Raw genomic sequence first — 15,773 nt, forward strand, 5'->3', positions numbered from 1 at the left:
CCGTCTCGTATCTCGCGCATCATCGCTTGCCTGCTCGCTGCACACTCTTAACTCTCACACATACAGAGCACAGTGTGTTTCAAAGTCTTCACGATGCAGGCGAGAGCGCTGGGAGCATGCAAGAAAGGAGGAACCACTGCACGAGGAGGACGGCCAAGGGGACCAGCCCGAGCGTTCTTAGGTCATTGTCGAGGTCAGCGTTGCCGTAAGTTTTCCTGTGGGTCAATGCATGGGCAATATTAGTTGGGTGCTTGTTGAAGGCGGAACGACGGAAAGGGACGCCGCGCTTCGCCACGCACCTCGGGAAGGAGCACGAGCTGCATGCTCTCCATTCAGGCGTACGGAACAACAAGGACGACGCATTTGCAGGCAGAGTACAAGCGAGCACCGACTCAGGTTCTTTGCGCGTTGCAGCAGCGCCATTCCCTCTCGGGCCCGAGGATCGGGCCCAAACGCCTCGTTGTGGCCGCAAGTGGGTCCTGTCTGTACTCCTCAGGCGCAGAGTATGCGAGCGCAGAGCAGTGCACTCCACACTGCACGCTCGATGCGGGCAAAGGCGGAATGTACGCCGGCGGAGCCTGCGGATCCGCGTCTGGAAGGATGATGCCGCGTGCTGTCGGCCCTCACTCAGCTGTGGGAGGACACTCAGGAATAGGTAAATAGAGAGCGCACCGGCAAGGTGCACAAGCTGATCTCGAGTTAAGCGCAGGGATGGCAGGTTGGTGACGGCCTTCTTGACGGCAGGCTCCGAACCGAGACGGAACATGTCATCCAGAGACCTCGTGCCGGGCACTGAGCCGAGCGTGTCGTGCAGAAAACCCAAACGTATGGCCGGCAAAACTGCACGCCAAGTGAGAGGGGTCAGCGGAAGCAGGAGACTGGCAAAGGAAGCGGGAGCGAACTCATCCAGCCCGCGAACTCGCGAGCGTAGTTCCGCCGTTCCTCCGCAAAGCGTTGCGAGGCGGGCAGGGTCGGGCGGCGTCTGAGCCTCGACAGGATGTCGCCCAGCCAGCCCCTACCAGACGCCATTTCATCGCGCTCAAACGCCTCTGGGTCCTGTAACTGCTTGATCGCGCGCTCGCTGACCTCGACGAGAGGTATGCATGGAGCGCGCCATCCCTCGACGCTCTGGAAGGACTTCGAGCTCGGCATACCAGAGCGTCGGGATGTGATCGAGGCAGTCATGCAAGAGGGGGAGCAGCGAGGGCGGCAGAAGCGGCTGTGCCACGCTCGAAAATGAAACAGGCTGCATCGCAGCCATCCGCAAGCGCAGAACGGGGAGCTTCACGATGTATACGTGGAGGGTGACAGCGGCGCGAAAGCGCTCTTTCGGGCCTTCCGGTTGGTGCAGGTAACGGTCTAAGTTGCTGTGAGCAGCAGAGAGACAAGGCCCAAGACACAGTCGGGGAAACAAGCGGGTGGCGTCGTGGTCAGAGGACCGGCGGTTCTGGCGATGAGGAGGCGTCCGAATCGGCGAAGCACCATTCTCTGTGTCTGTGTTGCTTGCGTGCTTGTGGATTTCCGGGATGAGCAACGCTCGACTATGTGTCGCTTTCAAACTGCAGCACCCTCGCGAGCAGCATAGTGGCTGGTACTATGAGCAGCGGAAGCCTTCAGGCGATGAAGGACGCAAGAAATGGCGACTCATGGAGCAGCGTCACGTCGCCACGCCACGTGTAGAGTGTGAGGCATTTGCAGTTGGGGGAAAGTGCATCGACGGGAACGGCGCGAGTTTCTACTGGACGAGGAGGACGGCCGACGGAACCAGCCCGAGCGTCTTGAGGTCCTTGTCGAGGTCGGCGTCGCCGTACGTTTTCCTGCGCATCGACGCATGGGCAAGTTAAGTCGGGTGCTCGCCGAAGGCGGAACGACGGATAGGGAAGCGGCGCTTCGCCACGCACCTCGGAAAGGAGCACGTGAGCGAGACGCTCGCGAGCCCCGTCTGCTCCTTGACCCACTCGACCACCTCGCGCAGCGTGCTCGTCCCCGGCAGGGAGTGCACAAGCGGCGCGCCGCCGGGCACGCGGATCTGCAGCCTCGCCGAGTCGAACGTCTTCTTCTCGCCTGCGGGCTGCGCCGCCGAGGACGCAGCGGCAGGCACAGCTGGCGCGGGAGCGGCACCGCCAGAGACGGCCGCGGCGGCCTCGTCCGGGTTGCGGCCCTCGCGCAGGGCCTTCTCGCGCGCGGCCTTCTCGGCGCGCGCACGCTTGTCGGCCTCGATCTGCTCCTTGATGCGTTTGCGCGCGGCGAGCTCGTCGGCCTTTTCTGCGGGCGGACAGTTTGGCAAGCGTCAACACGGACCGCACCTTCAGAAACTGCAGACGTTCGCGGGACGGCTCCGTGCTTCGAGGCGAGCAGCGGCAACGCACCCTTCTTCCTGAGCGCCGCCTGCCTCTCGGCCTCCTTCAGCTTGAGCTGCTCGCGCGCGGCGGCCTCGTCCTTGCCCGACTTGCGGCGGATCTCCTCGTTGCGGCGGTTCTCCTCGGCATCGAGCTTGGCCTGCGCCTTCTTCTTCTCGGCCATGCGCTCGCGGAGCTGTGAAGCCACCCTCGAGCGTTAGTCAGCACTCTGTGCAAGACAGCGGGTGTCGACGGGTCGGGTAAGGCGATGCACCTCCTGCAGCTTCTGCGCCTTCTCCTCCTCAGTGAGCGGCTTGAGCTCCTCGGTTGACTCCTCGAAATCGGTGTGGCCGCTCTTGGTCGAGTGGTACTGTGCAAGCGCCTGATTGCGGAAGAACTCTGGGCGGCGGAAGGGCGTTGTCAGCTGCCGTCGACTTGCGCAGAGAGGGCGAGAGACCTACTGCCGCATTCCGAGCATTTCAGGCTCTGCACGCCATTAACGCCAGTATGCATCAGCGCACAACGTTCCCACCAGAGTCGCGGCGGCTCAAGCATGCAAAGGGCGGAACGCACCTTTGCCTCAGCATCCACCGCCATCGCGTCGCCCTCGTCCGCGTCGTCTGCCGCCTCCCAGAAGCTCGCGTCCTCGTCGGCGTGCTTCTCGAGGTAGTCGAGCCTGCGTCCCCATCGCCTGCGTCAGCACGTCCGATCTCGAACCCGGTGCGAGCGGAGTGGGACGGGAAGCGAGAGAGGAGACGCACGCCTGGGGAAGGCCGGCGTTCTGTGTCGCCTTGAGCGCCTTGGTGACGTTGGCCTCGGGAAAGCCCATGGCGAGGAGGTTGTCGCGGTCCGACATGGTCGCAGGTGGGGCGGGTGCAGAGGGAGAGTAGAGGCGGGACTGTGCTGTCACGGCAATCCAGTCAGCAGGCCGTCGGTGCTGGCCCTTCTGACGGGAAACTGCCAGCACGCACCTGGGTTCAGGCGAGCCGGTGCGAGAGCCGGAAGGAAGCGAGGCGGTGCGGATCGAGCGACGGCGCAGAGGGGCACAGGAGCGCGGAGGACTGCCTGAGTAGCTTCTGTCTAGCGCTTGCGAGCTCGTGGATCGCTGTCAGAGCTGTTCGAGCTCGGCGCGAGTGAAGTCGAGCGTGAGGAGCCGCGCGTGCTGATGACGGAGGACAGGTGCGACTTGCAAAGCTCTCCAAAGCGCTTCGTGCGGCTCGCAGAACAGTGCAGCAGTCACTCGTGAGGGCAGTCAAACGCGCGGCGACACAACTAGCGGAGAAGAGACACGTTACAGCCCCGTCTCTCCCGCTGAGTATGGCACACCGCGAACGAACGGCCACCACTCACATCTCGACGACAAACGAGAGCGTGTTGACTAGTCACAAGGCAGACCTCGCCGCGCGCAGGAGCTCGTCCCCAAAGGTCTGTTGGATGACGATGGCGAGGACGAGGATGAGGAGCGTCATGAGAACCGTGTACGTCGTCGAGTTGCCGCCTGCGCGTCTCGAGCGTCAGTCTCTCGCTGGTCGTCCGACAGAAGAGGGGGTGGAGCGCACCCCGCTGCGCGAGCGTCGGGACCTCGATGACGCGCACAGAGTTGTCTGCGCTGCCGCTGATGAGGACCGACGCGGACGGGTTGAACTTGAGCGACGTGACGGGGAAGTCGTGCGCGTGCAATACAGTGAGGATCGGCTGGCGGGACGTCATACCGTCAGCGAGGGAGGCGCGAAACGGGAGAGGCGAAAGACGCACGCGAAGGGTAATTGCATCGAGAATGCCGACGCTCAAGTCGGAAGAACCGTAAGCGAGCAGCGTGCCATCGTCGCTGCGCAACGAACATCGGTCGGCAAGTCAGCCGGTATGCCATGCGGCAAGCTGCGGGACCAAGCGCGAAGTCTCACGTACCTGACATCGAACGCGGTGACGGGTTTCTGGCTGACGGTGCGCGTCTTGAGGAGTTTCCACGCGCGCGCGTCCCACAGGCTCACGAACGCCTTCTTGCTCCCCGCCGGCGGCTTGCGCACCTTGCCCGCCGGCGACGCGTTGACGACCGTGTACAGGTTGGACGCGGTCAGGTGGCGGCCGAACCTGCACAAAGACCATGCCTACAATCAGTAGCCTTGCCTTTAGGAGACCTGGAATGTAGCTGATTCGTCCGGCCGACGCACTTTGCTGCGCGGAACGTGCACGCGAGTTCCTTCTTGAGCACCGGGCGCTCGATGACCTGCACCGGTTCGGGCGCCGCGCTCTTGTCGGCTACCTTGGTCGACCAGACACAGAGCTTGTTCGAGGACGTGCCGACGAGCTGCACGTGCCAACAAGAGTTTGTCAATCTGTTCAGCTGAGGAAAGGAAGGAGAGGATGAGAGCCAGCAACGGACCATGTCGCCGTCGTCGTTGAAGTCGGCGTCGTAAATCTCCTCGCCGTCGTAGGTCAGTGTCGGGAGGACCTCATCGAGCGCAGGGTACGAGAGCAGTGAAAGCTCCGAGTTGGTCGAGCCGACGGCGAGGAGCGGGGACGACTCGGCGCGGGAGAAGGCGGTCACTTTCTGCAGCATGAGGGAAAAACTGTTGGCGTGGTGGTTCTCACCTACGAGATGGTGGTTGGCGCACCTGATAGTGGTCGGGATCGGTCGAAGAGATGGTCTGCTTGCGCTTCTCGTACTTGATGCTGTGAGCCGCGAACTCCCGAAGATATCAGTACGACCCCACACGCATGATCAAGGGAGGATAGCCAGCGCACGAGTTGTCATCGTAGCTGAAGAAGCGGACGTTCTCGTTGGTGCCCTTTTCCAGCTCGGGAGCCGACGAGTTGATTCCCGCCACCATTGCCTTGGTCTGCGCGACATCGCTTCATCAATCTCTCTGTGGTGAGGTGAGGTCTGGCGCAAGGCAGTGAACGCACTGGCGGGTGCACCGCGACCGTCATAGGCGCATCCTCCTCCTTCGACAGCTCGTGCTCCTCGACAAGCGAGAGCTGGCGCTTCTTGACGTCGACCGTGTACATTGACTGCGGGTGAAGGATAGTCAGTGCGTGCTGCTCGAGATTCCGCAGCTGCCCGAGAAGCATTCCCTCTGGATGCTCGTTCCGCGAAGCGTTCTGAACGGGACATTCCGCCGGCACTTGGCATCATCCTCTCGCACTCATCAGAGGTGAGGCTCACCAGTCGGTTCTTTACGCCAGTCCTGCTGCTGCCGCCGCCTCCCGCAAGGACGACCGTGTTGTCGTCGGTGAAGGCGATCGAGTAGACGGGGAAGCGGACGTCGAGCGGGAAGGACGTCTTGGAGTGCGACCCTGGCTCGGGCGTGAGGGTGGTCGGCGTCGGCTCGGCGGGCATGGTGTTTTCGGAGCTAAACGAGACGGGGTTGATGAGGCGAGAGGGACAGGTGGGGCTGGACGGGAGCTCGAGAGGGCGGAGCGAGGCTGCGAACGATGCACGCGCGGGTCAGTAATGTTGTATCGATGACTCGAGGTGCATACAGAGTCGCGGATGAGCTCACACGCGGGTATACCGTGCGAGATAGCTTAGGGAAGGAAGCGGGGCGGATGGCGAGCCGGAGGGCGACACAGGCAACGCGAGCAATCGAGACTCGGACGGTGCGCGTGTGCGAGCTGCAGCAACGTCACGCAGGGTTCCACAGGCAAGCACGAGCTCGAGGGAGCGAGCGGAAGCGAGGCAAGCCTCGAGTGGGCTCGAGGCGGTGAAGGCGGCTCTCGTTCTGCCGCTTCGTCGACTCTTGCAGAGCGCACGCGAGCAGCGAGAATGGCCGAACAGAACTGGCGAGCCAACCTCCAGGGCTGTGCGCACCTCTCCCCTCGTCGTCGCTGCTCGCCGTTCCCCCACTGACCCGGACGGCCGTCATCACGCCCATCTCGCTCCCTTGCCACCGTGGGGCGAGCAGTCCGGTGGGCACAGGGCACCAACGACGACTCGCAGCAGCCCGCCTCGGAGCAGTCGCCCTTTGCCCGCTTCACCGCCGCCCTCTCCGGCGGCATCCCCCTCCGCTCTAACGAACGCTCCAACGAGGAAGAGGCGTGCGTGCACTCGGACAGACCGCACTGGGCTCGTGGACTAAGCACGAAGTCGCTCCCGCAACAGCTACTTTGCCCTCTCGCGATGGGAGCGCTTCCTCGGCTTCCTCTGCTGCATCGGTGGGGCCGCCGCCTGCTTCGCCGTCGCCTTCTTCATCGGCCTCCCCATGCTCGCCCTCAAACCCAGAAAGTTTGCCGTGCGTCCCACTCCCGCTTTCGCGGTCAGTCCGCGCGCTCAGACTGACCTCGTTCTTCCCGCGTGACCAGGTCGCCTTCTCGCTCGGAAGCGTGCGTCGCGATGCTCCGTCCTCCTACTTGCTGTCTCGGAAAGCTGTACGGCGATGAACTGAACCGCTGCCAATTGCCACCGCAGATTCTGTTCATGACAGGGTCAGCCTCATTTCCTTCCGCGCGGCTCTCCTGCGACGGTGTTGACCCTCGTTCGCACTATCAGGTTCGCCGTTCTGCAAGGCCCAGTCGCGCACATCAAGCACATCTTCGGAACCGAGCGCCTGCCCTTCACCGCCGCCTATTTCGGCTCGCTCTTCCTCACCCTCTTCTTCGCGCTCGTCGTACGTCGCTCTCACTCGTTCTTCTCGCTCTGATCCATTTCCACTCGCTGACATCTTCTTCCGCAGAAACACTCGTACCTCGCTACGCTCGTCTGCGGAGCGATCCAATGCGTCGCCCTCGTCTTCTACTTTGTCTCGTACTTCCCGTGCGCTCTTCGTCACCACGCGGATCATCTGACCTCACCTCCTGGCCGCTGACACGATATTTCGACTTCGAATGCGCAGAGGAGGCTTCCAGACGCTCTCGTTTGGCTCGAGGATGGCGTTGCGAGGTGCCGGCTCTGTGCGTGTCATCCACTGCACCCCTTTCGCCCTGTAGCCTCGAACTGAACCGGACCGCCTTGTAGCTTTTGCCTGTATGAGTATCAAGGAATCACACCGGCTCTCTCAGCGCTTCTGCTTCCACTTCATGTCTCCTGTCTGACTGTTGCTGCTTGCTGGCTGGCTCTCCTTTGTGTCCCGCGGCATGTCCGAAGCGAGTCCCCGTCGCTTTTGTTTCCTGACTTGCTGCTTCTTTCGCTCGCCTCCTCGCACCCAGCTTCCATGGCCGACGTCAACGCACACGGCGCGATCGCGCCCTACCCATTCTACCCTCCTCCAGACGGGCACTCGGCCACCCAAGAACTGTGCTCCCTCTCCAACCTGGGCGAGCTCGCCTGCACGTTCCAGCTCTTTGAGCAAGCCGCGCGCCAGCACCTCGCCGCCGACGCGGACCACGCGCACGCCGCGTTGCTCCGCGCGCAGGAGTTTTACGTGACGAGCACGGCGGCGCTCGGGATCTATGTCCTCCACGCGTGGCCTAGTCTCGGAAACTCGCGCGAGGGACAGCTGGCGCGGTACCTCAGCCAGGTCGCCACGGAACTTGAGCAGGTCAGGAGCGTTGACCCCGCGAGAGGCTGGCGTGACGACTGACGGGGAACGGTGTCGCAGAACATCGACCAGATGCTCTATTACAAAGTAACGGACGACAGTGCGATAGGGCAGAGGCGCTCGGCGGCGCATGCGACCATTGTTCAGGCTATCGAGCTCATTCGCAAGCTCTGGAAAGACAGTCCCAAGGGGGTGGTGCGGCTGATCTTCCCTCGCTAGGAGCTGACATCCAGCTTACTCGCTTGCCGTCATTCCCTCGACGCAGGACTTCGAACTTAACACGATGATCGTGATCGGCAGTCACCCGCTCGGCTACGCGCCGCGGAACGTGCAGCAGTGAGTACCTGCCTCGTTTCGCACTTGGCCGTCTCCCGCTCACATACAAGTGCTGCAGTCTCCATGAGTCGACCGCCGAAATTCACACAGACCTGGCCTCGCCGACGGGCCACGCGAGGCGCGACCTCTCGCTCACGCTCCGCCTCGACGTCGCGACGCACCGCGAGTCTCTCCTCATGGTCATGCTCCGCCACGCCGGGCTTGGCGAGCATTCGCAGACCTCGTTCCATCAGCTCGTCTCAAAGCCATGCGCGCTCCTCTTTGACCTCATTGAGGCGGCGTACGCCGCGCCGACCGACGGCGACGAGCAGCACGCCGCAATGCTCCACCTGTACATCTTTGCCCTCCTCGAGAAGGCGGGCACGTTCGCTCAGTACGGCGGCGTGACTGAGCAAGGGCTGCTCGACACGTACCGCTTCATGTGGGACGGGCGCAAGGTCCTCGGGCGCGACATTGTCTGGCTCGCCGAGACGATGTTCGAGGCGAACGGCAAGAAGGGCAAGGTGCTCGCAGACTGCGCCTTATGGCTGTACAACCGCACGTCGCTCGCGTACAGCAAGGGGGCAGAGATGCTCTCGTGGTTCCCGCGGAAGGAGCCGGAAAGATTGTGGCTGGGCAAAGAGTACGGGTTGCGCAACCGCATCGAATGGTTGCAGAGTCTGATCCAGGTGAGCCATGCGTCCATGAAACTGGTTGTGCGCAATGCCTGACCGCCTCTTTCCGACTGTTGCGCAGGAACTCGTCAAGGTCCGAACTCTCTCGTCCGATTGCTCGCATCACCTACTAAAGACGGGACTCCACAGACGCTGGAAAGCCATGGCTATCGGCGACCCTCGTCTGCGTCGTCGAGCCCGGCGGGCAGCCCGTACAGCCGAGAGAGCTCACCTGCACACTCCGACGCCGGCGAGTCGCCTCACTCGCTCGCAAAGCGCCGCGTTCGCGTCTCTTCCGTGTCGAGTCTCGACTAGCTACCATACCCAGATCCTCTCCGTGCCAGTCTTCCGTAGCGACTCCCGCGCCCGTAACGGTCGACGAGCGCAATGCATACGTCAGCTGTTGCGAGAGCTTCCGAGCGGATCTACCTCGCCGTCCAGCAAGCGAGCATCCAGTCCTCTGCTTCGCCGCTCCATGCTGCGCCCCTCCCGCGCCTCTCCTCGATCCCCTTCCGCGTCCGGCGCACGAGCAGCGCGACCTCGTCCGCGCTCCGCCCCTCATCGTCCATCGCGCTGCGCACGAGCGAGCGCAGCTGCGCGAGCGCCTCGAGGCACGGAAGACGGAGGTGCTGCTGCGCGAGCGCAAGCGCAGCCGCCTTGTCCCGCTCGAGCGTGGACGGTTGAGCAGCGGCAGGCGCGGTGAGGTAGGCACGCAGCTCGTCGGCGCACGCGTCGAGCGCGGAAGTGCCGAGCGCCGAAAGCGATGAGGCGACATGGTCGATAAAGGCAGGGTGCAATAGTGGCTCGCGCGAGACGGAGCCGCCCGATGAGGTTGACGATTTGGAGGACGAGGACGAAGTCGAGGCGGGCTTCGAGAAGAGCGTCTTGAACGTGCCCCTTCGGTAGGAGTCGACGACGAAGCGGAGGTCGGCCGCCTGGATGAGCGCAAGAGGTCCATCGGCGCCGCGCGACAAGGCCTCGACTGTGCGATATGCCTCGTGCATCGCGTGGTACACCTGTGCAACGTCACGCTTGTCCTTCGTGAGGCACTCAAGGAGGACGCTCGCTGCGAATGCCTCGAAAGCAGACGGCGTGCCGGACATGGCGTCAGGCGAGCGGCACAGCGCCTGCGTCAAGGCGATAGCCTCGGCGTCACCGGAGAAGGCCTGGACGAAGTCGCGTAGACTGCTCGATCCGTTGACGTTCGACGATGGCGACGACGGCACCGACGGGACAAGCATACGAGCCGTCTCGCCAAAGTCGAGGACGGCCGAACCCGTTTCGCTCTTCGAGCGCGTGAAAATGGATCGGATGCCGCGGGGGTCTTGCGCGTACGACAGGTGGCCAGTGCGGCGCTTGACGTGCAGCGTGCTGTCGGCGAGGAAGCGGGCGAGATGAGTCGCGTTGGCCGAAAGTCGCAGCGAGAAGGACCAATAGCGGGGCGAGTCGATCTGGATTGTCTCGATCAAGCACAGGTTCGGCAGGAGCGTCGGCGCCACGAGCTGCTTCGCGCGCACCTCGGGCTTGGCGCCGGCGAGTTGATCAGGTTCGGCAGCGAGACGCAGGCGGACGGGGAGGAAGACGGGCTCGTGCGTGTCGACGTCGCGCGCTTCGAGGTAGCGCGGCTCGACGGCGAGTACCCACAAGTGGCGGTACGCTTGGAGGTGGGCGCGGTTCTCGGTCGCTGTCGCCGGCAGAGCGGGGTACAGCGCGAGGAGCAGAGCGGCGACGGCAGCATCCGAGTTGCCGAGCGTGTACTGCCCTTGCCCGAGGAAGAGAAGACCGAGCGCCATGTGTGTCGCGAGGTGCGACCCGTACGTTACGCCCTCGCTGAAGAGTCCGTGCGCGACGCGAAGCCGGCGAAGGACGTTGATCTCGCCCGTGCCCGCCATGACCATCGAAAGCGAGAGGGCGACGACTCCGAGTGTGTTCCGGAGAGCGTGACGCTTGATCTTGCCTTGCACTGTTGACGCTGCACAAGCACAGCAGGTCAGCGGACAGCGTATGAGTACAGCGGTGCAAGTCAAGCGCACTCTTGAGATATGTCGCTCGCGTGAGCCGGTCGAGGTAGTGAATGAGCGTCGCATGCGCTTCCGCCGCTGCTGTGCCGGTGTACTTCAGGCCCATCGCAAAGCACGCGCCGGCGATGATGGTCCATCGCGCGATCTCGAGGTCGGGGTCGACGGGGGCCTTGCCGTCGCGAACGGCCTCGTTGAGGAACGGCGGGACCTCGGCTTCGATCCACTCCTTCGTCTTGGCAATCGACTTCCACCGCACGAGATTGCGCCCAATGACGCGGAGCAGAAGGAGATCGTTGCGGACATAGTCGAGGTTGCGAACCGAGGACGGGATCTCGAAGACGTCGGCGACGTCTTTGCGCTCAGATCGGAGGTACATGAGCATGAGCGCGACCGTCGCGGCGGGCGATGTGATGCTGACGTCGATGCTCGAGGTGTGTGAATGCGAACCGGGAAGGGACCCACTGCCTTCGCCGAGGATGAGGAGGCGGAAAGTGCGCAGGTGGTCGACCTCCTTGACGCTGAGGTCGCGCCCTTTACCGAGCATAATCATGCCGTGCGCGAAGCCGCACGACAGCGTGTACGCTTCGCGACAGAGGGACGCGTCTTCGACGGCGCTGACGGTGATGCTGCACATCTCGCGCATGAGCACGTCGGCGTAGGTGCGGCGGCCCGTGCCGAAGTGTAGGAGGCCGAGCGACACGGCGGCAGCGGCCTGCGCCATGCCGGACACGTTGAGCGTAGAGGACCGCGGCGGGTGAAGTGCAGGAAGGTGGATCGAAACAACGCTCGTCACGGTCGGATCGCTCGTGCCGAGGTACGAGACGGCGAGACCGAGAAGGACGCCTAGCGAGGTCGGATCGTGCTTGGCCTTGAGATATTCGTACGCCTGGCTCGAGAGCATGTTGCCGAGTTGGCCAGTCAAGCCGAGTCCGAGGAGCATGCCAGCATGGCGCGAGTCAAGGTCGCCCGGACGGTTGAACGAAATCTGCGAGCTGTCGACGCCGCGAGTGTCGAAGCGCAGGCGGAGTGCTGCGGCAGCGCCGGCGTGGAATTCGGGCCACTCCATGCGGTCGGGGATGGCCGGGTTGTTCGGGTCGCGCGGCTCCTTGTCGGCGAGCGGAACGGGCGAAGACATCGGGATGATGCGGGCCGACGTATCGATTCGCGGGATGGCGATCGAGTCGGACGGGAGCGAGACTTTCGAGCGGTAGAGGAACATTCCCTGGCCGATCGGAAGCGCGAGTGTGCGCTGCGAAAGCGCGACCAAGACGCTCTGCTGGATTTGCGGCGTGAGCTGGTCGCTGCGGCGTAATCAAAAGGTCAGGACCCGCGTAACCCAGAGCAGGGTGAGAGAGAGAGACATACAGCGTCCGCTCGCCGGCGCTGACGACAGCCGGTTGCTCAAACTGCAGCATCCGCGCGACCTCCTCGAGACGTTTGTCCTCGTTGAACCTTGCCGCTCGTGCTATGGGACGCGAACGCTCGCCCTCGCCGCGCACGCCGCGCGAGTCCCGCTCCTCGCTCGTCACGTCTCGCACGAGCGAATCGATGGATGGCACCGCCATCCGTCCCGCTGGCACCGTCTCGCCGCGAACAGGCGTGGCCGCCGCGGCATCGACCTGACGCGCAAGGTCCGGCCGCCCGATGAGCTCATACGCCGCTTTCGGCCAGCCTTCTGGCGCGTCGAGCTGGCACATGCGGACGGCCTCGCGTAGCGGAAGCGCAGCGCCAAAGGAGAGCTCGGCGAGTGTTGATGCTGACCATCCGTGCTCAGTATGCATTGCGAGGACGGTGCTGTGAGCGCGCATGATTGTCGTCGAGCCGGAGGAAGGCGACGACAATGAGGTGAAGAGGGAGATGAGCTGCTTCGTGCGCAGGTTCGGCGGAGGACCCGAGCCAAAGTAGGCAGACGATGTAGGCCCAAAGTCGAACGAGAGCGAGGATGGCTTGTTGGCGAGGATCGAAGCGAGGTGAAAGAAGAGATCGGGCGGGGTCGAGGGGAGATGGGTTGCCCGGGCGACAGGCGCTGCGGAAGGATGGTTTCAGTAAGGCGTAATAGCGCTGATACGGGCAGACTGAAGCCCTTACCTACGAACGTCTCTCCCAGCGCAGGACCGAGGAGGCGCCGGTAGTAGTCGACCCAGCCGAGCAATCCGCATGCGCCTGCGAGCCGCGCGACGAGCTTGCCGGTCGAGACAAAGTCGTGCTGCGTCGCCGTCACGAGTCGAGCGTCCTGAGCGACGAGGTGCAGCGCGCGCAGAATGGCGTCCTGTTGTGGCGAGAGGGGCGAGTCGAGCGGAATTACGCGAGGTGGTCGATCCAACTTCGCACTCGAGCGAAGGTGAGAGAAAGACGGGGACGGTGCGACGCGCTCAACCCTGCCCAGCATTGCGGCGAACGGATCGACCGGCTCCTCCGCCTTCCGCAGGCCAAAGAGCTCGTGCAGCACCTCCTTAAGGGCAGCGAGCGGATCCTCCGCCGCTTGACGGGCGGTGACGGTGCGCAGAAGCTCGTCAAAGCTGTCGAGCTCGAGCACTCGGCCAAGAGCTTGGAGGTACCGGCCGGCGAGCCCTTGAGCGGGAGGGTCGAGGCGGGTGAGAAGTCGTGAACCGTTGTCCAGGGCGAACGCGACCACTGCGCTGAAGTCGCCATCGAGCGAGCGTATGACGCGTCCATCTGGCAGCTTCGGTGAGGGAACGTTGACTTCGCGGCCTTCGGCGGTAATGAGGGCGAGGGAACGGTCTGGGCGGAGGTAGAGAAGGTCGAAGACGTTGGGACGCGTCGCAACGACGGGCGTGGCGGAGACGGCTTGAAGCTCTCGCATCGGAGCGACCGAAAGTGTGCCGTCCTGGGCGAAGGTGAGCTGGACGAGGAGGAGGACTTGAGCCGAAGGCAGGTGGATGGCGAGAGTCGAAGAGGTGGCGGTGCGCGAGTCGAACAGCCACGCCGCCATGCCGTCGGTCCTACGGCGCATCATGTCAGCTAATGTATACGAGCCAGGTTCGACAGGAAGCGGAGCTGCACGTACCTGAGGTTACCCAGCTCGGCTTCCCAGACCTGCTGCAGCACGATCTCGCTCTTGGCCTCACCCGGGCCGTCGCCTTCGCCGAGGAGCACCGTAGCCTCACGGTCCATGTCGAGGCCCGCGGCGCCGAGTCCGCCGCCAACCGCCTGACTCTGGCTCAGGACCATTCGGTCCATCGTGACGCTGAGCTCGTTGCGCGTCATGCTCGTGCGGCGGTCAGCGACGGTGATGCCCGGACGGCGGGAGACGCCGGCGTGCGCGCCGACGAGCGGCTCGGCGCTGTGGCCGAGCGCCTCAAGCAGCTCGTCCTGCCCGTCGAGCACGCGGCTGAGCCCGCTCGCGCCGAGCCCCCCGGTCGACGTCCGAGGTCGATTGCCGCCTTGTCCTCCGGCACTGGCGCGACGCACAGAGCGCTCGTCGGCGCGGCTCGACGACCCGTAGCTGAAGCTCGAGGTGCCATCGAGCTCGTCGCCTGGTGCGCCGGCGCCGCCATGCTTGCGCTTCGTGCCGCTTAGGCTCGTGCGGCCGCGGTCCATCGCGGCGCTGCCATGTGTCGGCACTGCGCCGCCTTCACCGGTCGCCGACCCACTCATCGACTCGCGCGCTTTGCCCTTGCCCTTGACGTCGGCAGGCAGGTCGGCGAGGATGTCGGCCCCCGCCGATCCAACCGCATCTTCAACGCCAAGAGCGCCCGGATCCACCCGCGCATACTGCCAAATGCGCACCTTCCCTTCGCGCGTGTTGGTGCTGACGAGCGCGGCTGGCGCGTTGAGCGGGAGCGCCGGACTCGAGAGGAAGACGATCCGTTCGTCCATGTCGCTGAGCGGGAGCGAGGTACTGGAAGCGGGATCGGTCGCAGCATCGCGGGATACTGAGACGGGTCGGAACTCATCGAAGGGTCCCGAGAGCGAGTACCACGCTGCGCCCGACACCTCGCCGCCAGTCGCCGAAGCTCTCTCGAGCAGGACGCCGCTTCCTGCTAGCGGCCACGCTCGAGAGACGCGAAAGGGCAGGGGAAAGGGGATTGAGCCGCCCTCCTGGACCGGGTAGGCGAAGGCGAGAGTAGAGAGGAGGATGAGCAGCGTGCGAGCGCGGGTCGGCGCCTGGGGAGTGGGCGACGACGATGATGCCGGCGGCTCGCGTGGGAGTGGCAGGGGATCATCGGACCAGGCAGACGGAGCTGGGCGGCGGTATGGGCCGAAGACGGAAGATGCGGTTTCGTCGAGGCGAACGGCTGAGGTCGAAGCTTGGCTCGAGGCGGCTGCTGCGTCGACGGATTCCGGTGCGGGAATATCGAGCTCGACAAAGAGCGCCTGGGTCACGTCCTGCTCGTGCTCGTCGAACGAGAAGGAGCGAAAGACGGTTCCTGCTCGGCTCCACACGACCTCCCGTCCGCTCCAGCTCAGCTCCTCGAGAGGGACAGGCGCGTCAGTCGCGTTCTCCTGCGCTTGAGAGCGGCGCTGCGGCACGAAGCAGCGCCCAGGCTCTGACGTCGGGGGCGAAGTGCGGCGCGAAGCAGCGCGGAGGGAAACCTGGAAGTGCGAGAGGCTCGGGACGACGGGGCCGCAGATTGCACCGGCTGCTTCAGTCGCGTCTCCTGCACCGTGCGGAGCTGGCCAGGGCACGACCGGCGCGAGATGCGCCATCGTCGGCGTTGCGGTCCGAGGTCAACCAACTTCTTGTCCTCCGCCTTCGCTGTCACCTCGCACAGCAGGACTGCCTAGCCGGTCTCGAGTCTACTGCGCTGTGGTGGAGCAGTAAAGATCCTCCCGGAACTTGCTCCTCTGCCTTGCTACGGCGAGCTACTGGCTCCGAGTCCGCCCTCACACGCCATTCGAGATTGCTGCGGACACTCGTACCCTGCAAGCTGTGCAGGTACGAGCGCCTGACGGCTACGCTGCTACTCTGTCGCCGCTGTGAGC

General features: G+C 64.2%; 5 protein-coding genes across 5 annotated transcripts; 2 read left to right on the top strand and 3 right to left on the bottom strand.

Moving 5' to 3' along the window:
• Positions 1-1,735: 1,735 nt before the first annotated feature.
• Positions 1,736-3,195, bottom strand: JCM10292_004974 (uncharacterized protein; the record flags this gene model as incomplete). Its single annotated transcript, XM_076649898.1, has 7 exons — positions 1,736-1,817; positions 1,902-2,265; positions 2,370-2,535; positions 2,614-2,738; positions 2,801-2,825; positions 2,913-3,015; positions 3,101-3,195. 7 exons carry the CDS (start codon positions 3,193-3,195, stop codon positions 1,736-1,738), a joined length of 960 nt encoding a protein of 319 aa, XP_076504538.1.
• Positions 3,196-3,721: 526 nt separating this feature from the next.
• Positions 3,722-5,679, bottom strand: JCM10292_004975 (WD40 repeat domain-containing protein; the record flags this gene model as incomplete). Its single annotated transcript, XM_076649899.1, has 10 exons — positions 3,722-3,837; positions 3,899-4,034; positions 4,095-4,167; positions 4,248-4,430; positions 4,511-4,647; positions 4,723-4,890; positions 4,955-5,012; positions 5,085-5,179; positions 5,247-5,351; positions 5,506-5,679. The coding sequence occupies 10 exons, from the start codon at positions 5,677-5,679 to the stop codon at positions 3,722-3,724; spliced, it is 1,245 nt and encodes a 414-aa protein (XP_076504539.1).
• A 426-nt stretch (positions 5,680-6,105) lies between these two features.
• On the top strand, positions 6,106-7,265 carry SFT2 (Sft2p; the record flags this gene model as incomplete). The annotated part of the gene is made up of 8 exons (XM_076649900.1): positions 6,106-6,142; positions 6,245-6,377; positions 6,442-6,571; positions 6,642-6,662; positions 6,748-6,764; positions 6,829-6,946; positions 7,013-7,092; positions 7,172-7,265. The coding sequence occupies 8 exons, from the start codon at positions 6,106-6,108 to the stop codon at positions 7,263-7,265; spliced, it is 630 nt and encodes a 209-aa protein (XP_076504540.1).
• A 224-nt stretch (positions 7,266-7,489) lies between these two features.
• JCM10292_004977 (uncharacterized protein) lies at positions 7,490-8,862 on the top strand (the record flags this gene model as incomplete). Its single annotated transcript, XM_076649901.1, has 4 exons — positions 7,490-7,816; positions 7,877-8,011; positions 8,082-8,152; positions 8,211-8,862. 4 exons carry the CDS (start codon positions 7,490-7,492, stop codon positions 8,860-8,862), a joined length of 1,185 nt encoding a protein of 394 aa, XP_076504541.1.
• A 368-nt stretch (positions 8,863-9,230) lies between these two features.
• JCM10292_004978 (uncharacterized protein) lies at positions 9,231-15,497 on the bottom strand (the record flags this gene model as incomplete). The annotated part of the gene is made up of 5 exons (XM_076649902.1): positions 9,231-10,777; positions 10,839-12,127; positions 12,192-12,852; positions 12,915-13,789; positions 13,855-15,497. 5 exons carry the CDS (start codon positions 15,495-15,497, stop codon positions 9,231-9,233), a joined length of 6,015 nt encoding a protein of 2,004 aa, XP_076504542.1.
• Between the last annotated feature and the right edge of the window lie 276 nt (positions 15,498-15,773).

The sequence above is a fragment of the Rhodotorula paludigena genome, assembly GCF_050403205.1.
Source record: "Rhodotorula paludigena JCM10292 DNA, Rt_paludigena_JCM10292v1_ctg29, whole genome shotgun sequence".
Taxonomy (NCBI): Eukaryota; Fungi; Basidiomycota; class Microbotryomycetes; order Sporidiobolales; family Sporidiobolaceae; genus Rhodotorula; species Rhodotorula paludigena.